The following is a 26,730-nucleotide window of genomic DNA, read 5'->3' as shown; positions in this document are numbered from 1 at the left end:
ATACAGGGGTTAAACCTGTAGGGTAGGATTAGGTGGAGAAGGAAACTATTGGCATGGCCATGAATTTCAGTTCCTTAAACACTTTCCTTTTCATTGGTAATATTTTTGGCATTATCTTTCTCCAGATGTTGGAGATCAGAGTGTTTTACCCACTCATCTCAGCTGAATTCTGGTACTCCTGACCTTAAACAAACATGGCTCCATCCAACCATGTTCTACAATTGGCTCAGCAGCCTGATTTGGATCTCTTTTGTTCCTAATTTTGCCATTCGCTGCACCTCCTTTTCCTGAGATCCTAACTTCTATGGTTCTGACCCTGTGGTAATTTGATCTCAGTCATAATCCTTTTGCTTGTTGATTTTACCTCAGGACAATCACCAAATACCGTGTGTTTTGTTGACCTAATAGCTTGTAATTAGGACATCAGTTACATTAATAAACCACTAAGGTAGAAACTGAACAGTTGTTTTGCTGATTGCTATTAGAAAACCATGAATCCCAGAAGACACTGGATAGCTAAGCAAAGATTATACATTTCAATCATTAGCTTGATTGGACAGGACCATCTCTCATCATTCAAGGATACTGGAACAAAGATCTTGTGGGCTTAGAAAGGGTTCAAATGATGGAAAAAATTTAGAAATAAAAATAAGTTAAAAGTAGTAGATTTACTTTATTGGCATCCTCATTAAAAGGCTGCTAGAAGTACTGGGGGTTTTTTTTGGGCGGTATTATTTTTTGCAACAATGGAATACATTAAAACCAAACTCCACCATAAAGAAAGCCTTGCCTCAGGAATCTAAAACCCAGGTTCAAGTCCTATCTCTGACACTAATAGCCTAATGTGACCTTAGACAAATCACTCCCCAGGACTCAGTTCCCTCCTTTATAAAACCATGGGGTTAAGACTAGATGGTCACTGAGGTTCCTTCTAGTCTGTGAGTCCATGGACTGTTTTTTCCAAGTATTTAACAAAGGCAAATAAATTCATGTTCCTGTCAGGGGGTTACAGAAGTCTAGCCTTTACATGGATCTGGATTCAGAAGCAGTTTCTCTGTATTTGGAATGCCTCTGGAAGACATGCAAGTGAGCTATGTGCACCCAAGAGCTCGCATGACTGCGTGTCTCAGGAGAACTTGGAAATCAGACCTCACCTTGGAGCTGTGATAGCTGAGGGCAAAGTAGCACAGGTGGAAGGGATGGTGCCAGTGCTGGGTGCCGTCGGTGGCCTTAGATTCAAAGCAAAGCCTGAGGTGGGAACTGAAGTTGTAGCTGAAACAAAAGGATATGAGGTTAAAGGGGAGAATCAGGAGCCACTGATTTCACTTAGCCATTTCAAAGGCAGGGAAGGCTGGATGGCAGTATCGTTATGAAGGAAATCAAGGCAGGAAGGCCAGTGGAGGACCTCCAGAGTCACACAGTATTTCCTTCTCAGAGCTGGCCCACAACACCATTTCTGGCCAGGAGCCAAGCAGCCCTGAGTCAAATGACCCCTGGGGTTTCTGATGCTGGAGTTAGTGTCGACAGCAGAATCTCAGGTCTCGATGGCCCCCACCACACTTCCTACCTGAAGAAATTCACTTGGACATCTATTAAAGTAGACAATGAATTTGTTAAGAAATATCTATTAGAAATAGTCAAAATCAGTTGTCACTTGACCTAGGTTTACACATTCTGACACTGATAAAAATCAATGAACAAAAATTTATTAAGAGTGCCAGGTATCATGCTAATAAAGCTACAGATAACCAAAGTAAAACAGTTACTGCTCTTAAAAAAACTTATATTCTTCTGAGGAGATACAAAGTACTCATGGAGAAATAAATACAGACTACAAACAAAATAAACAGTGACAGGGGAACACAATGACAAATGGATGAATCAGAAAAGGTTTCCCTCTAGAAGGAAATGAGGGTTTAAAGAAGTGGAGTAGAAGATAGAGTATTCTAAGCATGGGAGTGGGGTGGGGGAGAAGGGAGAAGTTTGTGCAAAGGTGTGGAGGTAAAAAATAAATATGGCAAATTATGGTAACCCTCCAACCATCCTTCTTCCTCCTTATATTCAAGGAACTGATTTTTAGGCATTCTGCCTATCTTTTGACCACATCACTATTCAGTGATAGTTCTTCTTCTAACACCCAAAAGATAGATGAATGAAATACAAGAGTAAAAATGCAAAAGTACCCCAAATAAAACTATTAATAAAGGAGAGAGGGAAGCAACTTCTTTATCAAATGATAAATTCACTTGATATTTTTTTAGGTTGGATGAATGGGACGTTGGGGTAAGTCCTTGATAACATCAAGCTCCTGTCATTCCCGCATTCTGTTTCACAGCCTTGCAAAATCAGAAGGCCTATAAAACTTCTGCCTGCTACATCTACATAGCAAATCCCAGGAACTCAGCCCCCTTCAGTTATTTCCAGTCATTAGGCTCCATCGTTAGCCCCACATATAGCCCAGTTGACATCCTTCTCCCTTAGTCAATTTCCTGTTCTATTATTTGGCTACACCCCCAATTTCCCACAGATTTAGGTCCACTAGCTAATCAGTCCCTAAGAGATTACACTGGTAATCCCCAATCCAGGAACCAAGAGTCATGGGCTGTTGCTGTTTCAGATTTCTTCTCAAAGATAATGTCTAACAGAAGGGTAACCTTAGTTCCAGGGATGGAAGGGGTATGCCTCGAGGGAGGGGCTGATGATGGCAATGTGCTCCACCTCAAAAAGTGATAATGGGGTCCCTCTGAGTGGCAAAGGGTTGGGCTGGCCCGGAAAGAGGCCATATCTTGAAGATTCAAACCCACAAAAATGATAGTCAAAGTCGGTTAAAATTGGAGAGATTTACTGAACTAAAGAGAACTAGAGCAACAGAGTGGGGGTGAGGATGGGGGACTTGGGAACATAACACTCAATGCCTGAGTTACAGACATAGCCCATACATAACCTGGGCCAATAGATAAGGACACTTTTATCTCATTGTTCTTAGAAGCATGAAAAAAAGGAAAAAGCAAGTCATTAAACTCTGCTCATCTCAATCCCCAGAGGTCAATTAGCTCCCACTTGGTTCTGGTCCAACTCTGAATAAGTACTTAAGAAACCAGATATGGAACTCCAGGGTGGGTTTAAGTACAGCTGCCTCTTCTCAGATACCCTCCAACCTGAAAGACCAGATGTGTCCTTCAGGGCTTGGGGCTTTGTTCCCATATCTGTCTTCCCTCTGCTGGCACACCCCAATCTTGGAATTAGGCTAATAACCAGTACTCAGTGCCTGAGGGTATACTGGGAAAGACCACACCAAAGTGGGGGCTCCCAGGAGCAAAGGACCTACCAGGGTCCCTAAAGGAGGCATCCAGCAGCCTGGATTGACTCCCATGACACTTGGCATGGGATTGGCCTGTGAATAGCCCCTGTACTTCCAGTGAGTAGAGAGAGGGAAAAGGGAAAGGGAGACAGAACAAGCAGCCACAAGGCAACTGGATCTAGCCAGAGTTCACACTGGCTACGAATGCATTCCCCTTTGCCATTTTTCTTTTATCACTTATGGGTCCAATAAATGGAAATTTTACCTCTATTTTTTCAGGGCCACAGGGAAAGGTAAAGGGTCTAATTTGACTCACTGGAGAACTTTGTGAAATAGTAGAAATACATATGAACTACATGAGGTCTAAACTCCTCTGCCTTGTTTTCAAGACTCTTCTTTCCATATAGCATAGGAGAGATACCAAAGTTTGGCTGCAGAGGGGACAGAACACAAACAGCTATTTCTAAGATATAGTGATTAAGTGTACTAGAGAAATGTAAGCTAAAAAGGTACCTTAAGCTTGAGGGGAGTGGCTATTCCTGCCTTGGGGCAGAAACCAGGGAAAGACAGGAAGGAAGTCGTCCATGGAATGAGAAATGCACTTTGAGGGATGGTTTAAGGAAACAGATCACATGTTACACTTCTGCTGTATCCTTCAGCATATCTAGCTTAAATACTTGGTACACAGTAAATAGGTAAATACCTGGCTGACTGAAAAAAAAAATATTGAGTGAGCCAACTGCCCAAAGGGACTGTGGTAGAAAGTCAACCTCCCACTCTTCTCTCCTAAAGCAATAGGGACGGAAGAACTGGGGTGGAAGGAGGGAACGGCCAGCATCACTTCTATGTTGTAAAAGAAGGAGCCATTTCACACCTCTGAACAACAGACTCAGAAATTCACCTTTGGTCTTGTATTTTCATGAAGGTGGAGACTGACCTCAAAGCAATAATACATATTTGGGAGTCACAATCTTCCTGAATCAAAGCTTTCAATGCTCAACTTTCAGGAAAAAGAGCTCATAGGCTCAAAATTAGGCTCCATTGTGGTTTCTTGTTTCTTCAAATGAGTACCACACCAAAGGCAACACAGGTGTAGGAGGCATGATTGAAAATGATGAGTAAGGCAGTGCTCACCGTATTCTAGAAAGCCAGCCAGCCCTGGAGGGCCCCCCTGCAAGTCTGAAATGGAATGGAGGGATGTCTATTACAATGTGGCACAGTGGGTAGAAAATCAAGGGAGCTGCTTGCCCTGAGAAGTAATAAGCTCAAAACCAAAAAAAGCTCAGAAAGTTTAAGAAGTATTTAGATAAATTTATGAGTGACAAATCCATTATGAGGTATTAAGAGCTTCTAGAGAGGGACGTTGGGTTGATCCTTGACCTTTTCAAGTCAACATCACAGAAGACAACCCAGTACCCACAAAGTGTCCTTCAGGGCATTCTCAGAGAGAATTGGCTCAATATATCATAGGTCCACCGCCCCATAGAATCACTTTGAGGCCTTATCTGTTCTATTATTTCTCTGATCTGAGAAGAAAAGGAAGCATGGGGTAGTGCAAAGAATTTGGATTGGACAACCTGAGAGACATAAGGGTTCCTAACCCAGAGTCCATCATTACTTAACTTGTCTACCCAACTTTGGGGGAAGCCATAACCTTTTGGGATCTTAGCTCCCTCTCTGACCTTTGGGACTTTCACTTCCCCTGAGGAGGTAGGGCTTTATGAACTCTAGGGTCCCTTCTATCTTTAAAGTTTTATGATCCCTCACTTTCCACTGAAAAATTCAACTCAATCTCTGGAAACAGGAAAGACTGATCAAGTCCTTAATCAATCCTAGGAGCATCACCTTCATGATATTCCTAATTCATGTCAGCTTCAGTGTAAAATAAAAGCTTGCCTTTTAAATTCTCAACCGTTCAACATATAGTTTCTATAGCACTGATAATTACCCTTGTCTCTTCTAATCTTTCATATTTCATAGGAAATAATATTTAAATCTCAATAACAAGATGCAAAGCTGTAAAACCAAAAGGAAGGCCAGGTGAATCCTGGACTACACCAAGGTGCAGGTAAGCAAGTCTCAGACATTTTATGGAGTCAACTCTTTTTTTTTTTTTTAAGAGTCATTCTTGATTATCCCTAATAGAGGAAGGCGATGGGCTACGTAATCCAAAACAGTAGAGAACTAAAAATACTCTTATTGTTTGGCTTTGTAACATGTTTCTCAATTTACACTTAGATAGATGTTCTGATGTCCTCAGATGTTCTGGAACTTCACAATCCAAATAAAAGATGTAAAAACCACACTGTCCAGATTTCCTTCGTAGGCACCCTCTTCTTGGTTCACCACTGATAATTTTCCTGGGCTTGACTTTGCACTGGGAATGCTATGGTCTCTCTGACCCTAGCCGGGGATCCCCCAGTAATAAAGTGAAGCTCTCTTATGAATGATGCTGATCAGCCCTGGGGTTAGGAAGTATTCGAGGGTTATTAACATTGGTTTAAAAGACTCTCTTTTCCAGAAAGAAAACCTCAAATTAACATATATACTATAGTAGGTCAACTTATACCCTGTAACATATGGTATGCTAATAAAATAATTGAGAACAGAAAAATTGGAAAGCAAGTTGTGCTCAGGACAAGTATAGTGTTGATTGTAGCCAAGTCAAAAAGGAAAAAATAATACCACAACAGAACAAAACTGGGAAATGAAAGATGGCAATCTAAGCTCAGAACTGCCTTCCTTGTACCTGGCTATCTCAGTGGTATTCTACTAATGCTCTGCCACTGAGAAATACCTGCCCCCACACACCAACGTGGCCCTTCAAGAGACACAATCTCACTTGAGCCTCAGAACAATCTTGACAATTTTACAGATTTCCCAGAAATGTTAAGTGGTTTTTTCTAAGGTCAGAAGAGCCAGGACTGAAAACTAAAAAAACCCAGGCCTTCTGACTCCTCCTTTGGTGCCAGAGTCCCAGCCACCTCTCAAATGCTTTGCAAGCATTTGTCTTAGAGTCTGAAAGGAGGTGCCAGCTCCAATCCAGCCTCTGACATGTACTAGTTCTCCAACCCTAGGTAAATCCTTTCATCAGCTGTAAAACAGTGAGAATACCTGGGCTGTGATGAGGCTCCATGGGAGATAAGGCCCACAGGGCTCCCAGCCCTCTTCATGGTGCTCCATACACTAGCCCTTCACCAAAGTTCCAGCTTTAGGGTCTGACTTCTCTCACTGCAATGGTAGCCCCAGCAGCCTCCAATGAGCCCCCCATGCAGCCCAGCATCCCAAACTTACTAGTGGTAGTAGAAGTGGCTGCACCTGTTAAACCAGGAAACTTTAATCCAAATCCCAACACTCCAAGACCAGGTGTTCCAAAAGAAGTGGATGGGGTGCCAACTGTCGGGAACAAGTACAAATCACCCCTTTTATACAATACAGAAAATGGAACTTATTTAGCTACTAAAGAACATTTGAAAACCTTTTTGCTGACACTTTGATCATCCTGATCAAGGTTTTTTCTAACATATTATTATTTCATTTTATAAAGAAAGTAAAGCACAGGGAGAGAAAGTGACTTGCCAGATGTCATATATAAAGTCATCAATTAAATGGAATCAGTCCAAGAGTTCTAAATTTTAATCTGTGATCTTGGCAATATACCATACCTTCACAAAATGTGCCCTAGTTGAAAAGGAAGTCTATGTGAATCAACAGAATTTTTCTAAATCACAGTCATGTTAGTGAAGCAAGTGCTTATGGCATTCTACTAGCTAGCACCCATTTTCCAATGCTCACCCATGCCCCTTTCACTGCAGAGTGGAGGCCAAATGTCTCCATTCTGATTCCAGCTGCAAGAAGAGCAGCACTTCTCAGCACCTCACCAGCCTATGATGGGGATTAGGGGGCACAGCACTTTCCAGAAATGTAAGAGAATCAAGATGGTGCTACAACAAGGTTGCAGTGAGATGTCACAGAACCATTCCAGTGATGGAGACCCATGGTCAAAAGGAAAATTTGACACCTGCTGTTTGCAGCTCCTCTTCCAAGATGAGAGAGATGGCAAAGTGAAAGGCACATCAGTCTCCAGAATACAATGACTCCCTTGAGAAGAGAAGACCCTGAAACCTTTGCTGACAGTTTGGATCAATTTTTTAACCATATTCAGAGAAACAAGATCACTCTGGGCCCAAGCACATTATACAGAGCAAGGCTCAATGTGCTCAGATTTGTATCTTGTCCCTGCCCCTTATTCCTTCATCATGTTCACACAGGCAGCGAGACTTCCTCTTCCTTTTGACACACCTGGGAAAACATGCCAATTATTTTTCCCATGTCTAAAGAGTTGCTTCAAAGTGGTGTACATTGAGACACTGTATATGATTTAATTGAGATGCAAATGAGAACAATAGCAGATGCTGGCCAGACCAAGTAAAATGATGAATCTGGGGGCAAAGAGACCTTCAGTTTTATGAACAAATTTCCAGATTTAATGGATGAGATTGTCTTTAAAACTGGTGACTTACCTGAGAGGTTTGGGTCAGAAGAGACTGGAAAGGAAGAATTTGCTATGGAAGCAAACAATGTAGGTCCAGAAATGGAGGTAGGAGCAGAAGTTGCTGCTGTTGAAAAAGAACTGGCATTACATGGATTGAAATAAAAAACAAGTCCAATCACATCCCCTGAAACCTAAAAGCTACACAGAGTAAAAGGCTCATAGAACAAAATGATAATAGAAAAAAAGAGGTAACCTTTTATACTGCATTTTACAAAACAGTCTTATATCCATTATTTCATTCATAGGAAACAAAGTAGAGATTAATCTCATTTTACAGAAGAGAAAACTGAGGTTCAGGGAGATTAAGAGACTTATACCAGGGCACAAAGCTAATCACTTGCTGATAACAGGCCTAGAAAGCAGAGGACCACAACTCAGATCATTGACTCTTATCCACACCTTTCCATAAACTTTCTCTAGAGGTTCTCCTCTCCTCTCATTCTTTTTAATATCTCAGGAGAGTCTCAGACCACTTGTACCATAAATCCTGTCCCATTCTTGCTACATCACTAGCCTTTTCCAGTCAGAAAGATTCAATGATGTCTCTCACACCAGACGTATCAAACTTGCAGCCTGAAAAACTCCCAAGTGCAGGGTGACTCAGATCGAAACATCAGTAAGAAAGGTTTAATAACAAATAACACAATACAACATAAATGATGTTCATTTGTGGTTTTCTAAGTCATTGTGAGACTGGCAGGGATCCACTTCTTATTGAGTTTGAAGCCACCGTCTTATAACACATATTGTACAGAAGACATGATCTACTTAAGCCCAGCATGTATTTTTCCACTGGATTACTTGGAATCCTGATTTCCCCATGCTGATGATTTAACAAGAGGTAGACCACAGATTTATAGTCCAAGTGTCACTGGAAGAATTGGGGTGGGGGAAGGGTATTGAGGGAAAAGGGGAAAGGCAGTTAAAGGGATTAGGTGTTTATGGCACAAAGCAGTTTGGGATCATTGAAAGTAAGATAGAGTTTTTCAAATGCAATCCAGCCAGACCTTTTCTCAATTCAATTCATGTCTAACTGTAGTTCCTATCTAACACATAAAATATTGGTGACTCAACTCAATGCTCTGCTTATCCAGCTACGTAAGAAATATGACTTCGTCACCTTTGTTTTACTCCTATACAATAGTTAGAGGACTCTCTGACAATACTGTGGCTTTCACAAAAGAGACTTTGGAATGTTTTTAGGTTTAAGGTAATTAATAGTAGAGAACTTTAAAGAACTTCCCTGTCAACAGGACAGTCACAATCTGACTACAACATGTAAGATTTTATTCTATATAGTTAATTTTTAAAAAGTCATTTAACTAATAGAACAAAGTGCAACTGTACAGACTATGATAGATGTGGAGGTCTAAGCAAAACCACAGAGGTAAGAAATGGGTTTTGTAAAGCCAGAGGGGACAACTCCTCCTCTGAGACAGGAAGAAAGGATGGTTGGAGGTTCAGAGAAGCTTGCAGGCATAGCAGGAGGCTGAGCAAGCCCATAGGTGGGAGGACCAGGTTACCTGCTGGGAAAAAAAGACAGAGGTGGGATTGAGGGCCTGGAAAATGGGTCAGAACAGAATGGAGAAGAGAATAAAGAGATAATAAGATAGGCCTGAAAGGAATGCTAAGGAGAAGTAAAAGGCCCAGCTGAGTTACAGCATAGATTTGGGGCAGACTCAATCTTGCATGGTTTTATACCTTTCTCCGACCATGACCAGCAGCCCAGAAGCAGGAGCAGAGACATGTCAGATAAGGCCTGGTGCTACCTTAGGTTATCAAGGGCTATCAAAGAGGTGAAAAGTCAAGAGGGGAAAGATCTTGGGGTTGCAGCAGAGTGGGGTTCAGGCTAAATGGCAAGTTAGGAGAGGCCAGAAAGGAGTGAAGAGATGGAGCGAACAGAAGGAGTTTCAGGAACGAAAGATTATAATGAGGGCAAAGAACAGGTGTAATAGGTGTAGTCAGAAAGAAGTGTCAATGTCCAAGACCTTGAGTTCCAAATGATGACAAAGTTGAAGGTGTGGACATTTTGGTGACTGGCTGAAGAGGAGGAAAAGACCGTTTGAGGCCGACAAATCGTGAGGCCAGGTTGTTGGAAAGGTCTAACTCTGAATTCATTTCCACTTGGGATATCCTGTCCCCTCAAATGAAACCTCATCTTTTCCTCCAAACAGCTCCCCCAACCTCTCTCTCTGTTCATTAGGTCACCATGTGCCCATACCTCATGGGTCAAAACATTGGCATTATCTAGCTCTTTCCTCTCCTTCCTCTTCTATGGCTGATCATCTCCATATAATTGTCTATGCTTAGACAATTTCCACCAATTTTTCTTTTGAAATGTCTCACATTCCTTCCTCTCTTTCCATATTCACCCAAGGCCAGACCTACCACCTCACAGTGGAGAATAGCTTCCTTGACTATAATCTACCTCTCTACTCCAGCATTCAGTCAGTAGCCAGGCCAATCATCTCTACACACTATTCTTCTCATCTGTTCATGAACATACGGAGACTCCTGGAGCCTATGAAGCTAAGTACAAATGCCTAAGCCTGGTCAGTAAGGCCCATCATAATCTTTAAAGGTTTCGTAAATGCTGCCTCAAACTGAATCAGGCCCCACTGTACCTAAGCAACGAGATGTACCAAGAGACCACCTACCTTGTCTTCAATGTTCAAACTGTAAGCAAATCATATCAAATCAGCTAGACAAACTAAATCTTAGGGCTTTCAAAGGACATGCAGCTCTGTCTGCTGCATCCATGTGAGTGATCTTTAAAAAACTGCAAAAAGAGAGACTAGATATGGGCCAAAGCTGTACCGACTATGAGAAAAAGGTAAACTATCAATCAGCTTGTAAGCTTGACTGATTCCTCGCAAAATTCTAGAGAGCATTATTCCAAGCAATGGCTTCAGAGAACTCTAAAATAAGAACCAGCACGGTCTCATTAAGACCAGCCTGTGCCAGACTAACTTCATTTTCTTTTTCTTTTTGGCAGGTCTAACTTTTTGGATTAGCTCTCATTTCCCTTTTTAATTAAAATGGTAGATTAAAAGAAAGCCCTCTACGTAGAACAGTTGGATTTTAGCAAGGCATTTACAAAGTGGACAAGACAGAAAGACATGGGTTAGAATGGATTTGGAACTGGTTGACTGGACCTAAAAAGTCAATGGAGTGATATTAATCCTCATGTAGGTCTGTAATAGAGCTGTCTTACTGAAAATTTTTATCACTGTCTTGGATAAAAGCATTGATGGCATGCCTGTCAAATTTGCGGATACATGAAATTGGGAAGGATAACACACTGGATGTCAGCAAGCTGAGAACAGGCCAAACTGAATGAGATGAAATTTAACAGGAATAAAAATAAAATTCTACATCAGTTAAAAAAAAAAAATTCCTGCGCGCCCCCCCCCCCCCAATCCTATCTACTCAATGACAGGAGAATAAACATGGGGGGGAGGGAACCCAAACAAAAACTCTGGGCTTTTGTTTGTCCACCCATATCTGTGATTAAATTGGGTATGGGAAACACCTGATATGGGCTTATCCAATGTAGCCTGGAAACTTGTCAGTAATGGGGGAGGTAAGGGTTCCACTGTCCTCGATTCCAGGGGGTAAAATCTCATTTTAGAAAAGCCCCAAATTGGAAGGTGTCCAGGAAAAGTGAATAAAAACTATGCCATACAATGAAAGCTTGAAGGAACTAGGGCTGTCTAGCCTGCAAAAGAGAAGATTTATGAGGACATGATAGCTGTCTTCAAATATCTGAAAAGCTCAAATAGAAGAGGAAAGAGAAGAATTCAGCTTAATATAAGGAAAAGCCTCCTAACATCAGAGCTGTCCAAAGTGTAAAGGGCTGCCTCGGAAAGAAGTGAATTCCCACTCAATACCAATGGACAGCTAGGTGGCGCAGTGGATGGAAGGCTGAGTGGGAGTTAAGAGTTCAAATCTGGTCTCTGACAGTTACTAGTTGCATGACCCTGAGTAAGCCACTTACCAGTCTGTTTCACTTTCCTCATTGGTCACATACCTCACAGGGTTGTGAGGACCTAATGAGATATTTGTAAAGTGTTTAACGCAATGTCTGACCTTAAGGCAGACATGCAATAAATGCTATTTCATTTGAAGCAATCAGGTTTAAGTGACTTGCTTAGGGTCATCCAGCTAGTAAGTATCTGAGGCTGGATTTGAAATCCCCAAATATATTTTAAAATAATTAAACTTATATCTAGAGTTGCCCATTCCCCAGTGCAAAGCAACATGGTAGCACATGACCTCATTTCCTGAGGTCCTCAATCCACTAGTAATGCTGCTGAGAAGGAAGAGAAAGTGCTAGTAAATAGCCTCTGGATACCACATTCCCATATCTCCAGGCTCTTCCTGATTCTAGGGCCTTCTATCAGATTGCAGGCAAGTGAGCATGCAAGCATTCACAGTCATCTACCTGTGAATTTGGAGCCAAAAGAGAAGACAGGTCCCTGATTGAAGCTTGAGGCCAGTGTTGAGGTGGGTATGGTGGTAGACGCAGTGGAGGCCAATAATCCAAATCCTAAACCTGGAGTGAAATAAAGGAACAGAGATAAAAGATCGATTAATGACAGATAGCAAGCAGGTATATGTGTATCTTTAAGAAAAAGGATCAACATTGCTTTAGGAATGCTTTAACGGCTACAACTACTTGGCAGCTATGTTTTCCATCCGACACTACCTACAGCTTTAGCTATCCCTAAACTGCGGCTTTTCATACAGGGAGGTATTTCATCATCAGCTCTTCCTAAAGCTCACACGCAGGAAATGGTTTTCAATACTGCCCCAATTATGCTATTGGCAATACATATTTTTTCAGTCTGACAAAACACAATCACATCCTAGTGCCAAAAGCTGTTGTATTTAGCTGAAGTATTGTACCCACACTTATTATCTTAATCACTTGGCCTCAGAAATGGCATATTTTCAGTTCCCTATACTGTACCCACAGTTGGCTGACTTTTAAACACATCACTAAGGTCACTTTGAACTGAAAGTAGCCTCACTCCTTCTCAGTCAAGGGTTTCAGAGACAAAGAGTTTTGTTTTCCTAGAGACAGGACCTTTCCCTGGTGGTTAAAACCAGTATGAAAAAAAATCTCCCCACCCAACACTAAATAAATGATGTAATTATAATCAAGCAAAGTCGAGTTAATGGTCTATAACTTTATTCCTTTAGTTTCTGGCAAGAACCAAGAAAACAGGCCTCATTTCATTAGGCTTAAATGGATTTTTTTGGTAGAGACAAACATTCTGACATCCAGTGCCCCTCCTCCCCCATTCTAAACATATTATAAATGGCTCATTCTTTCCATTTCTTATGATACCTTATCTCATTAGTTCTCATTTTTCTTGGTCATGAACCTCTGAAATACTGCTGAATCTATAGTTTATTAAAACCCATTACAAAATCAAGTCATTATATACATTCACTAAGAGGCTCCCCAGCAGCTTTCCACCATTCTATAACATCTACCTAAAGCAAAAGCTGGCTCATTTGGGATCTTATCATTAGAACTCTATTAAAACATCTACAATACAATTGTCTATTTTCCTAATGACAGACAACTCTAGGGTCATACCGCAAGCGTCCTTTGTTCACTCAAAATAACGAGAGAAAAAGAAAGATAATGGATCATGTTCAGTATGATAGTTTTAGTGTTATGTGTATCTTATTATAATTACCTGAAAACCGGCAAACTGGATATAATATATACTGGCTATATACTATATATAAAGTATTAAGCACAATGTTTTACACAAAACATCCCATTCCCCAACCGTACGAGACCTCAAAGGTTAGTAGAGCTGCTTTGAACTTGCTTTAAAATCCCCCAGCACTTACTACTGCGGTATGGCATTTTTTGGTCTCTTCCCTTCAAATTTCATTTCAGAAGTTGTGTTTTAAAAAGTAGAGAAGAACATACCATGGTGAACAGGAACATAAGTACATAGGTGTCAAAAAAGGACTAATGAAACACACTACTATACCAAGCGATCCTGGAATTTTCTCACCTTATTTAATGACATGTTTCACAAAGTTTCAGAAATCTCCACGATGAAATCCCCCTCCCCCCCAAATAAGTTAAGCCACTGTGAAAATCAATCTAAGACTCTCACAAGGAACCTCAGCTAGGCAGTTCTCCAGGAGAGAGCTCGAAGTTGAAAGCTTACCTGTAGGCTGTCCTCCAAGGTTGAAGGCAGTATATGGTTGTGTGGAAGTTACTGCAGTGGGAGCTGGAGTGGCAGCAGCAAAGGTTAACCCTGTAAGTGCTGTTGGTTGACTTGCATTCCCCATTGAGCCGAGGTTAAAACCAGTGGTCCCCATCTGGGAAACATTTCCACTGGGGAAGGAGAATCCTATAGATGATGTAGGTTGGGCGGCGGTGGTAGTAGGAGGGCCAAAAATAAAGCCAGTAGGTGTTGAGGCCTGGCTTGACACATTGCTTGCTACGGAATTAGTAAATGTGTTGTTGCCAAGCCCAAAGCCCCCTGTGAAACCTGAAGAGAATGGGGTGCCACTGCTGCCCAAATTTAACTTTGGTGTACTTAACCTAAACGGAGAAAGGAAATGCGTCAGAACTATGACTAACAAAGCAACACAGAAGCCCTGTCAGTTACTAAAGGGCAGTTCTTAGAGCCCACACCAAATTAAGTTATAACTAGGAGCAATTGTACTAGATTATTTTTTAGCTTAATACATAGAAACAGAGCCAGATCTTAGTATAACTATTTTAAGACTGTAATGGGCTAGCTGTTCATTGACAGGTATGCAAGATCCTTGCCTGCTCTGCATAATGAAGAAAGATCACTCTAAACTAGGATTTGGATGAGGAGTGACTCCAAGGATTTTCTTTAGGGTGGGTAGAAATGCTATGTCTTCTGATAGACTATTTTTATAAGATAAGTTAGTATTTTAGAGAGTGAGTGGCAATGCCAAATAACAGGCATCCTATTAATTGTTTTTGGGTATAGATCCAAAAAATTCTTAATGCATTTCATAAACCTAGATAATAAATGTTCTGCTGCTCAACTCATCTTCCCAAAGAAGTGCTATCCTGGCATTCTTTAACCACAAACTATTAGATAATTGAAATGAAGAGGAAAGAAAAATTCAGGAAAGTAACTGCTCAGTTACCTCACAAGTGCCATTGAAAGGAAGCAAATGGTTCTCTCAGTCACTAAAGGGAGTGGTTGAGTCAGAATGGATTGACAAAGAAACGCATTTAAAAAAAGAAGGGAATGCTTTTAATACTGAGATATAGGAAGGAAGAGTTTTTGGTCATTACATTGATAAAGATCACTCTAGAGAGCCACAATAAGGACACATTCCAAACTCTCAGAGCTCTCCTCCTATCCTTCAGTGGATCACAAAGAATTCTGGCTGCAGATCAGCCTTCAATTTGCTTCAATCCAGAGACAGGTTTAATTTAAGAGAGTACTTAGGGACTGAGTGGCACAATTCCAAATAGTAGTTTTATAAATGCCTTCCTATAAAATTGATTGACCCTTTATCCCTGCTTCAAACTAAAAGCTTGTCCTTGAGAGGTGATTATATATCCATAGCTGCTTAGAGAGCCAGAAACTGTATAGCTCTTACCCTAAGGAAAACCCCGAAGTGGCGGAACCTGGAGCTGTTGTGACCTGTGATCCAAAGCTGAAGCCTGGTGTAGATGAGGCAGGGGTGGTCAGGGAGAACATATTAGTAGAAGGCGTGCTTGCAGTAGGTTGGGAGGGAGTCCCAAAATTAAACCCTCCTCCAGAGCCAGGTGTGGAGAAAGAAAAGCCTGGTCCTGGTGTGGTGGTAGTTGTCTTTGCAGTGCCAAAGGTGAAACCACCTCCGGTGGCAGGAGATCCTCCAAAATTAAATTGATTCATGGCTCCAAACCCTGGTTTGGGGGGGGGGGGGGGGGGAAATCAGGTCATTTTAGAAAACTAAATGGGATGAAGGAAAAAAAAAAACCTACCATACTATATAGCAATTGGAATTCTCAGTACCAAAAAAAAAAAAAAACCAAATACCTTTGGTCACAGAAAAACATATTCCCACCTAGTTCCTATCATCCTAACTTTCTTGAGAACAATTTGAAATGGGATGCACTGACAGGAAGATCCTTAAATAACTCACTTGAGAAACAATGGAAAGCTAGTGAGTCAGATAAGATTTGTTACAAGTAGTGCATGCAAGTTTACATGATGCTTCATTAACAGACACTGGGAAATAATGAAAATTTCATTGGGCACCAAATGATTTTTAAGTGGGCCTCTAGAGGAAAATATGATAGCGTGGTACTCATAACACTAGCTACGTCTACAACTGAAAACATTGGCTACCAAGATCTTAGTTTAGAACAAGGCTGAAGCTCCTCCTACTGTCCAGGGCAGTACACCTGGGATGACGTAGAAGGGCAGTTCTCTGAGCTTCATTCCAACAGCCCAGGATTTTGAGTTCACAGAAATCCTAAACTAGAAAGAGGCCTCATAAGTCATGTAAATTGGCCAATAAGCATTTATTAAGTGCCTACTATTTCCAGGCACTAAACAAAGAAAAGCAAAAGACGGCCTGCGATCTTAAAAGAGCTCACAGGCTAATGGAGACAACATGCAAAACAGCTATGTATAAACAAGCTATAAACTGGATAGACTGGACATAATTAAAAGGAAGAATGCACTACAATTAAGAGGGGTTGGGGAAGACTTCCTGTAGGAGAGAGAATTTTAGTTGGGATCCAAAGAAATCCAGGGAAAGCATGCCAGGCAAGGGGAATAGCCAGACAAAAAGCCCAGAGCCAAAGGACGGAGTGTCTTGTTCAGGGAACAGAAGGGAGGCCAGTGTCTTGAGTCGAAGAGTACGTGGTAGGGAGGAAAGCGTAAGAAGACTGGAAAGGCTGAGGCAGATGAGGTTATGCAGGGCTTTGAACGACAAATAGAGGATTCTGTATTTGATGCCAATAGTTTTTACTGAGTGGGAGTAGGAGGTGACATGGTAAGACCTGCCATTTGAGGAAAATACTTTGGTGGCCGAATGGAGGATGGAACAACATATCAGGGAAAGGGGAGAAACTTGAGGCAAGCTGACCATCCTGCAGACTACTGCAATAGTCTAGGGGAAGGTGATATTGTCAGGAAAGAATAGGGTGTATTGGAGAAAAGTTGCAGAGGTGAAACCAACAAACTGGATATAGGGGAGTGAGAAATGGCAACGAGTAGACACCTAGGTTAGGAGCCCAGGTGACTGGGAGGATAGTGGTGCCCTGACAGAACTAGGGAAGTATAGGGGGGAAATTTAAGTGGAAAGATAATGAGTTCAGTTTTGAATAGTTTCGTTTCAAGATGTCTACTGGACATCTAGTTGGAGATGTCTGAAAGGCAGTTGAAGACGGGAGAGTGGAGGTAAGCAGGGAGGTTAGGGCAGGATAAGTAAATTTGAAAATCATAAGCACAGAGATGGTTGTTAAATCTGTGGGAGCTGATGACATCATCATAGTATAGAAGACGAAGGTCCAGAAAAAGTGGTATCCAGAAAACCTAGAGAGAAGAGGCTGATTAACAGTGTCAAAGATTGAAAAGAAGTTAAGAACAGTGAAGACTGAGAAAGGGCTATGGGTACAGCAATTAGGAAATCATTGGTAAAAGCCAGGTTGTAGGAAGTTAAGAGAATGGCAGAAGAACTAGAGGTACCTATTATGGACTGCCTTCTCAAGAAATTTAGCCACAAAAAGCAGAAGAGATACAGGACAATAGTCAGTGGAGATGGAAGGATCAAATGCCTTTCTTTTTATTCAGGATGGGGGTGTGGGCTGGTTTGTAGGCAATAAAGAAGGAGTCAGCAGAGGAGAGACTGAAGATAAGTGAAACAGTGAGGATGAAAGAGGGAGGCAGTATCTTAGAGGAGACAGGATGGAATGGGATCACTTTAGCAGGTGGAGGAGGAAAGTCACCTCTCTATGTTAGACAGGGGTGAAGGAAGAGAGAGTAGCAGAAGGAATTTGAGTAATAGGAGATGAGGAAGAGGAGAGAAAAGGCAAATAGCCTCAATTTTATCTGTAAAATATGAGGCAAGGTTCTCAGGTGAGAGTATGAAAGGAGGGAGAGCCATGGGAGCTGCTGTGGAGAATAAGCTGATAAGAGAGATCGAGTAGGATTGTGTAACAGCAGTGAGCACCTTGGTGAGGTCTTGCACAATAAACTGGTAGTGGACCCAGTCAGAGAATGGTTGTGACTGTTCCCTACCTTCATTCAGTAGCATGTGTGTTGGCACAAAGGCAGCTGATAGTGGGAGTGATCAGAGGCCGAGGCTCAGCAGAGCACAATAGAATAGTGTAGAGTTGTACTGGCTCACCAAGTGGTCAGGATGGGGAAAAGAGGAGAGAGTGGCTAGTGCAGAGGAGATGGCCTTGGGGAGAACTAAGGAGTTAAAGGGTCACAGTGTGGATAAAGAGTAGTGTTTCACATAAGCAAGCTGAGGGAGAAGAGGAAAGCCAATAAGGGAATTTCAGAGTTCATGAACATGTTAGTGGTGCATTTATGGGCATTGGCAAGATCAAAGGTCTAACTATTTTTATGTGTGGCTAAGGTAGGGTAGAGGAGTAGGTCACAGGAAGTGGTGTGGGTGTTTGAGGGAGTGTCAGTATGTACCATGAAACCCCCTACTATGAGGGCAGGAATTAAGGAAGAGAGAAAGATTGTGAGTCAGGTACTGAACACTCTGAGGAAGGAAGGGGAGTGATCTGAAGGTCTGGAGACAACCACTACCAGGATTTTGATTAGTTGGAAGATGTGGATTGTATGGACTTCAAAGGAGTGGCAATGGAGAGCAAGGAGTATCCCCACTTAAGAACAAATATTGTGCTTAAAACCAAGGTTAGGGATGTAAATACTATAATCCTACGTATGTACATATGGTGTGTGACTAGAAAGAAATGAGATTGTTATTTCATTTAAGGATCTTTTTTTGGGGGAGGGGTTACATTTAACCCCCCCAGCACTTTAGATGACCAAATGAGTACTTTCCTTCAAAGTAATCACAGACAGAGGCTTCTACTCCTTTAATGAAGTCGCCAGACTTGAAATCAGGAAGACCTGAATTCCTTATCTGTAAAAAGGACATAACAAGAGCACCCATATCCCAGGTTGTTCTAAAGATCAAATCGATAATATCTGTAAGCAGGTGTTATGCAAACATTGGCTCTTATTATTATTAACTCCTTATAGAGATGGTCCCCAAAGCCTTAGTACGGTTTGAAGGCATTAAAGCTTAACAACCCTGGCACATACATGCTCTTGTTATTTAAGCTTTATTAAAGCTTCAAACTGCACTAGAATGTTTAGGACATCTAGCATTAATGTGAACTATTTTAAGTATATATGTAGTTATTGAAAAGGTAATTTCCAATGTTGATTCCTCATTTGTTTCCTTCAATTATGTGAATGACTGCCCTAAGTACAGTATGAAAATATTTTACTGCAGGCAGCTTCTGATTTCCAAGATTTTAGAGCCACTAACTAAATTAGTCAGCACTACTAGGCTGCAAACACCAAAGATATCCACTAGCCACTAAGATGAATCTTGCCTCTCCCTGTCTTTGGATTTCATTTTCTTGATCTTGTTCTTTTCAGCCTCATTCCTTACTACGAGGAAGTGCATGCAGCCTAGCTTGTGCTCCTTTAAATCAGACCTCACCCTCAACTTCACACTGGCCATGGGACTCTGGGTAGAAAATGCAGATTAGATGTGGGCTGGCATTCCCAGTCAGGGTTTTCTAACAGGAGTTCCCTAAACCAGAAGCGTCACACTCCAGGATATTCAAGAGTGCCCAAACCCCATTAAGATACAATTGGGAAAGGTTTAACAAAGTAAATGAAAATACAATACAACATAGATAATGTTAATTTTTGGATTTCTAAGTCAATATGTGATGAAAGAGATCGTTTCTACTTGAGTTTGACATCACTTCCCTACAACAAATTAAATCTTGGGTCCAAACCAAACTTTATCATGGTGTGGGAAAAGAGATCATTTTTACCTTTCAGTCAAAAACCAAAAAGAATGAAAAAAAAATGCATATTGCCCAGCATAAGACACACAACAGTAAACAAGACAACTGAATAAGCATTTGTTAAGAACCGAATGTTTAAAAAAAAAAAAAAGGACCAATTATGGGCAAATCCCAGTGTTATACATCTGGAGCCAGGGAGAGAGAAAGAAAGTAACAGGTCCTGGCCCTATAGGAGCTAATACAAAGTAAACCAACATAAATCCAACGCAAATAATATCAAAGAGTTCTAAGAAAAAGAGACCACTAAAGTGGGGGTAGGGTTAGGAGGAAGGGACTAGAGATGGACTTTGAAGGAAGCCAGGATGCATTCCAGACTTAAGGGGTAGCATGGACAAAAACAAAGAGATGGGAAATGGAATGTAGTGTATTAGGAAAAGCCAAGAGGCCACTTTGGAGAGCATATGAAGGGAGGTACTATGAAACAACTCTGCAAAGGTTGCTGGGAGCCCTTCTGTGGAGGGCTCTGAAAGCCACGCTCAACCAGGCTTTTGTTTTTACCCTAAAGGGAACAGGGAGGCAGAGATTTCTAAGTAGGAGGCTAACATGATTAGGTCTGTGGCATAGAAACATCAATTTGGCAGCACCTAGAAGGTGGGCTGGAGAATAAAAAAAGGAAAACAGGAAGACCATTTAGGAAGTAATTAGAAAATAATAAAGAGTTTAAGCAAGAGGTAATAAGGGCCCGAAGGGCATAGGCTATGTAAGTGGAGAAAGTGTTGTGGGGGCAGGATTGGTAAGACTTGGCAAACTACCATGGGGAACAATAAATCAAGCCTTTCTTCTATGCCAGGTTGCATGTTAGGTGCTAGAGCTACAAAGACAACGGTCTATTGGAACTTGAAATAAGGGAAGTAAGAACTAATCATTTCTTTATGGGACAAATACTCCATAGATAACTGAGGTTGGGAATCTGGATGACTAGAAGTACTATGGTACCCCCATCAGAAATGGCCAAGTCTGGAGGAATGGCATGGGGTTTTGGACTATTTTGGACATGTTAAGTTTGAGATCCATGCAGAATAGGTTGTATTGCAGAAGCTCAGGAGAGAGATCAGGGCTAGTAATGTAGATTGGGGGGGGGGGGGGGGCAGCGGGGAAGAAGAGTCATCTACAGAGAGATGATTAAACCAAGGGAAGCTAAATTAGGATCTTCAAGAGACAGGGTATATAATAAAGAGAATGAGAGTGGGACAAGGATATGGAAGGTGGGGGGAGTAGCCACACTTAGCACATGGGAGAATCCTAACTTAAAAAAAAAAAAAAGCAGACAGGAGAACTAGGAGTGAATCATAGAAAGAAGCCAAGCGAGAAGAGAGCAGGGAAAGGACAAGAAAGATAAAAGCAGCAAAGAAGTCAAAGAAAAGGAGGCCAATTAAGCCATTATGCGCATATTCTGGAAAGCTGTGGTAGATGGACAATGAGCCTAGGGGCCTAGGACTTGGGCAGGAAATCACAATGTTTTCAATGATCTTAAATAGGTTATTGTTGTAAAAAGTCCATCTAACATCAATATTCTTGATTACATATGATTACAAATCATGGATCACAAAGTTCTTAAAACAAAATTACAATGAAATAGATAACAGAAAGAAACATCACAGGTAAAGTTTAGATTGGTTACAACAAGTAATAACTTCAGAGGGAGAAGAGACAGTAAAAGAGAGATTATTAACATATAAATGAGATGCTGTACACGGGGTACCCCTAAAATAGTAAAAGAATGGGAGTAAAGTCATAATCTCATTGGCTCAAGTATATTTTGCCCATTTAAAGGGTCATTTTTTGCTGCATTTTCTTCTCTATTCAATCTGTTTCGATCTCTACAATTAGCATCCCCTTAATAGAAGATAACTATTCTAGTAAACATGGAAGTTTGTAAGTAAAGCAACCACAAAAGTGAAATCTTTCGAGTGATTTTCATTGGACAATAGAAGGTAAATAAAAATAACTTGAAGGGTTTGCCTCATACTCATCGAGCTGGTAAAGATGATAAAAGATATTAATAGTGTTGGAGGGATTATAGGAAGACAGGCCCACTGATAACAAGTTGGAATTACATAAGAAAAGTTACTAAATTGTTCATAGCCTTTGATCCTATAATCTCATCACTGGGTATATATACCTCAAGGAGGTGAAACATAACAAAATATTAGTAGCTAGTTTTGTGGTAGGAAAAAACTGGAAATCAAGTGGGTGCTCAGAGACTGAAAAATTGTCAAACAGTGGTATATCACTGCAGCACAACTAAGAAGGCAGGAGGGACTCAGAGAAACAAGCAAAGACTCACTTAAACTGATAGAGAGGAAAGTCATTTGAGAGTACATAAGCCTCTATTTCTAGAGTGTTTTGTAGTTGTATTCATATGCAACGTGGGATGTGGTAGTTTAACTGGAAATCATTTATGTTATTTTGTAGTTATTTTGAATGGAATGTATCCTAGTATAGATTCTCCTGGGTTTTTCTTAGTACAGTACAAGAGCAATTCTCAGACTTTTTGGCCTCAGGACCCCTTGGTACTCTTAAAAATGACTGAGGATCATCCAAAGAGCTTTTGTTTATGTGGGTTGCATCTCCCAATATTTACCATGTTAGAAATTAAAATGTTTTAGAATTATGATGAAACAGTTTTGCCTCATGGACCCAAGGATTTGTGACACGTTGGGCATCTAGATGGTGTAGTGGTTAGAATACAGAGTCTGAAGTCAGGAAGAGTAGAGTTCAAAAATCCAGCCTCAAATACTTCCCAGCTGTGTGACCCTGAGCAAAGCAATTAACCCATCTGCCTCAGTTTCCTCAAATGTAAAATAGGGATAATAATAGCACCTACCTTGCAGGGTTATTGTGAGGATAAAATGAGATAGTTGCAAAGTGCTTAGAATAATACCTGGCACATAGTAAGAACTTAATAAATGCTTATTTTCTTCTTTTCATCCTCTGGAAGGAAGTTCAGGATCCCAACCTACCCAGACTAGTCTGACAACTGTACAGAAATGCTGATTTAAGATTTTTCTACCTTGCTAAAGCTATTAATCACCTCAATTGGTTTCTTTTCTTAAAATTTTCATTCCAAATTCTTTCCCTCCCTCCACTCCCTCCCCTGCCCATTGAGAAAACAAGAAATGGAATACTTAATACACATATGAAGTCATGTAAAACATATCTCCCCATTAGCCATGTTTAGAGAGAGAGGGGAAGAGGGGGAGAGAGAGAGAGAGAGAGAGGGAGGGAGGGAGGGAGGGAGGGAGGAAGGGAGGGAAGGAGGGAAGGAGGGAGGGAGAGGGAGAAGGAAAGGGAAACAGAGAGGGAGAGGGAGAGGGAGAGGGAGAGGAAGAGAGAAAGAGAGAGAGAGATCACCCATACTTCTCTATCTGGAGGTGCATAGCATTTTTCATCATGACTCCTTTGGCGTTGAGGTAGATCACTGTACTGAGCAGTTTACTAGGTTTTTCGTAGCTGATTATCTTTATAATATTGCTGTTACTGTGTACATTGTTTTCCTGGTTCTGCTCACTTTCACTTGGCATCAGTTCATCTGAGTCTTCCCAGATTTTTCTGAAACCATCCCTTTCATCACTTCTTACAGCACAATTCATAAACCATTAACTTGTTCCCCAAGTGATGGGCAGCCTCTCATTTTCTAATTCTTTGCCACCCCAAAAAGAGCTGCTATAAATATTTTTGTACATGTGGGTCTTTTTCCTTTTGCTTTCATCTCTTTGGTGTGTGGACCTAGCAGTGGTATTGCTGTCAAAGTATGCCAGATTTATAGCTTTATGGGAATAGTTCCAAACTGTTTTAAAAAATGGTTGGACTAATTCACAGTTCCACAAACAGTACATTAGTGTACCTATTTTCTCACATCCCCTCCAGCATTTATTTTCCTTTTCTGTCATCTTAGCCAATCTGATGGATGTGCATTTCTCTAATTATTAGTGATTTAGAGCATTTTTTCATATGAATAGTGATAGCTTCGATTTCCTCTTCTGCAAACTGCCTGCTCATATTCCTTGACCATTTATCAGTTGGGGAATGGCTCATATTTTTATAAATTTGGCTCAGTTCCTTAATATATTTGAGAAATGAGGCCCTTATCAAAGAAACTTCCTGTGAAGATTCCCCTCACCCCTGTTTTCCTGCTTTTCTTCTAATTTTGGCTGCATTGATTCAATTAGGGTTTTTTTTTGTTGTGGTTGAATCTTTGAGGTTTTTAAAGTACAGTACCATGTCATCTGTGAATAAGATAATTCAATCTTCTCTCTACTGAAGCTTTTACCTTTAATTCTGTTCTTGTCTTCTTCCTATAGCTAGAATTTCTAGAAGTATATTAAATAATTAGTGAAGAGACAAATCTTTTCACTGTGAAATATTTCCAGGAGCCTAAATATTCCATATTGCAGGCTTATTTATTGAGAACAATCAATCAGCAAGTTTTAGTAAGTGCCTACTGTGTCAGGCACTGAGGTTACAAATACAAACAGGAGACAGGTCCTGCCCTCAAAGGAGCTTACATTTTACTGGAGGTCGAGGAATGGGACAGGATGGACAATGACAAGTTCATAAGTAAATACAAGAAATATACAAAGTAAATACAAAATAATTGGGCAGGGGTTACCTAACAACTGGGGGGGAGGTGACAAGAAAGGCCTCTTCTAGGAGGCAGTACTTTTGCTGAGCCTTGAAAGGAGCCAGAGGTTCCAAGAAGTAAACATAAGGAGGGAAAGCCCCTGAAAAGATAGGTGGGAAATGACACATCCTATGCAAGAAGACAGCAAGAAGGCCAGTTGGGTTAGAATGTTAGAGAGTAATGTGCAATCAGCCTGGTGGAAAGAGAAGCTGGTGTCACATGGCAAAGTGCATTAAATGTCCAACAGAAGAAATTCCTCAAATTTGGTTGAAAAATTGTCGAGATAGAAGATGACAGACTTCTGGGCATTATATGCTTGCCTTGGATAATAGAGAAAGGAAAAAAAAAAGCAAGAAGGCTCAACAGAGCAGAAAAGGATCTTAAGAGTCACCTAGTCTAATTCCCTCATATAATACAGAGACAGAAAAATGTTCTGAGACAAGAGAAGAAGAAAAAGAAGCACAGATGGACTTTGGAAACAATAAGCCAGAACTCCGTATCTAATAGTGGTTCAGGGCTAGACCTCAAACTGATTAATGTGTAATGGTTAAGTCCCTTAGGGATAAATACTGTTATAAATCTTTCTCTGGAGTAGCCATGCCTAATAACCACATGGATAACAAACCTTTCACAAATGATCTCTGAGCTAATCTTGGGCTAGCTTTCCCTTCAAATGAGGGAGAGGAGGTATTATTAATGACTATACAAAACTTAAGTACTCCTCAAACAAACAGCTTACTACTTTTGGGACCTAAGCAAAAAGTTCTATATTGGGCCCCCTAGCCCTTTTTAGTTAACAAATAAAAACCTAACTAGGTATTCTAAGAGGTAGAGCTTTAATTACCTAAGATATTTCCAGCTTTAAAGGTCTCTGATCCACTTCCATCAACATGCACAGTTATCCTGTAGGCTACTTCAGCTTAGCATTAACCAGAACAAGTCTGTCCAAGTTCGAGGATTTAGCTGGCCTGTTTTTACAAGCTCTGAGTTCCTGTTGGTCTCCCAATTTGCAGACTCAGAAACATGAAATCTTAGAGCTGGAAGGAACCTTATTAGTCCATCAAGCCCAGTGCACACAAGAAGTCATCAACAACATCCCTGACAACCGTTCACCCAATTGCTGCTGGAAAGCCTCTAAGGGGGAAACTAATGTCCTGCTTCCTGCATGGCCACCCTTAGGCAACAGCAGGAAGTATCTCTTTAGAGAAAGCCTACATCAGCCTTCATTCCAAGTTATGTTGCTAATTTAAGACCTTCTTCCACATGAAAATAATCATATCTCCCCCTTACCTCCCAAATCTTCTCTACCTGGACTAACCTACCCTAGCTCTTCAAGCCAATTCTTAAAAGAACATGCGCTCAAGTCCCCTCACCATCCTGGCTACCCTCTAGACAGGCTCTGGCTTATCAATATCTTTTCTAACTTAGAACTCAGCACAATAATCTAGGCAATAATAATGATTTTAACATTTATATAGTGCTTACCATGTGCTAAGCACTTTATAAATGATCTCATTTGAACGTCACAACAACCCTGGGAGATTTTTCAGAGGAGAAACTGAGGCAAACCGGGTTATGTGACTTGCCCAGGGTTACCCAGCTAGTAAGGACCTGAGGCTAGATTTGAACTCAGGTCTACCTGATTCCAGGCCTGGTGCTCTATCCGCTGGACCCCAGAAGTAGAATATTCTGCACATTATGTTTCTATTAATAAAGCCTAAGATCTCCTAAGAGGGGCAGAATATTGTAATGGAAAGAGAACCTGGCTTAAAGCCAGGAGGACTTGGGTTCAAGTCGAGTCTCTCACACATCCTGACTGCATGACCCTGGGCAAGTCACTTAACTTCTCAATGATCCAGGCAACTCTCAAAAGATGCAAGTTGCCGGAAGGGTGCTGCCTGACACCAATAAGATACAGCAGTGAGAGAAGGGAGCAGAGCCCGAGGATCTGGCAGCAAGCCCTGTCTTAGTCATCTGAAGTGTGCCCAAAAGCAGATCATGCACCAGGCAACTCTCCACAAGTGGCAGAGGAGGCCAGGCACTTTGGCCCCAGAGAATTCAATAAGTAAAGGTCACATTAACTCTTGCTTTTCACAACACAAACTATCACTGAGTTGGAAGTCTTAAAGTTAGACAATCATTCACTTGCTCAGGGTAAATTTTCC

At 41.1% G+C, this 26,730-nt stretch overlaps 1 protein-coding gene across 23 annotated transcripts in view; it reads right to left on the bottom strand.

Moving 5' to 3' along the window:
• Positions 1-26,730, bottom strand: part of NUP62 (nucleoporin 62) — a 67,336-nt gene that overhangs the window by 36,349 nt on the left and 4,257 nt on the right. For 12 of the 23 annotated variants that reach the window (XM_072625976.1, XM_072625955.1, XM_072625964.1 and 9 more), the window contains 6 exons: positions 15,483-15,771; positions 14,057-14,436; positions 12,301-12,411; positions 7,825-7,920; positions 6,596-6,697; positions 1,155-1,272 (listed from right to left, as the gene is read on the bottom strand). In XM_072625976.1, coding sequence (XP_072482077.1) covers positions 1,155-1,272; positions 6,596-6,697; positions 7,825-7,920; positions 12,301-12,411; positions 14,057-14,436; positions 15,483-15,771 — 1,096 coding nt within the window. The remainder of the gene's footprint in view (positions 1-1,154; positions 1,273-6,595; positions 6,698-7,824; positions 7,921-12,300; positions 12,412-14,056; positions 14,437-15,482; positions 15,772-26,730) is intronic. The other 11 variants (XM_072625956.1, XM_072625970.1, XM_072625963.1 and 8 more) reach the window with 3 other exon arrangements.

Source organism: Notamacropus eugenii, chromosome X (genome assembly GCF_028372415.1).
Source record: "Notamacropus eugenii isolate mMacEug1 chromosome X, mMacEug1.pri_v2, whole genome shotgun sequence".
Lineage (NCBI taxonomy): Eukaryota > Metazoa > Chordata > Mammalia > Diprotodontia > Macropodidae > Notamacropus > Notamacropus eugenii.
The sequence above is the reverse complement of the archived record's forward strand: the minus strand, read 5'-3'. Positions and strand labels throughout refer to the sequence as shown.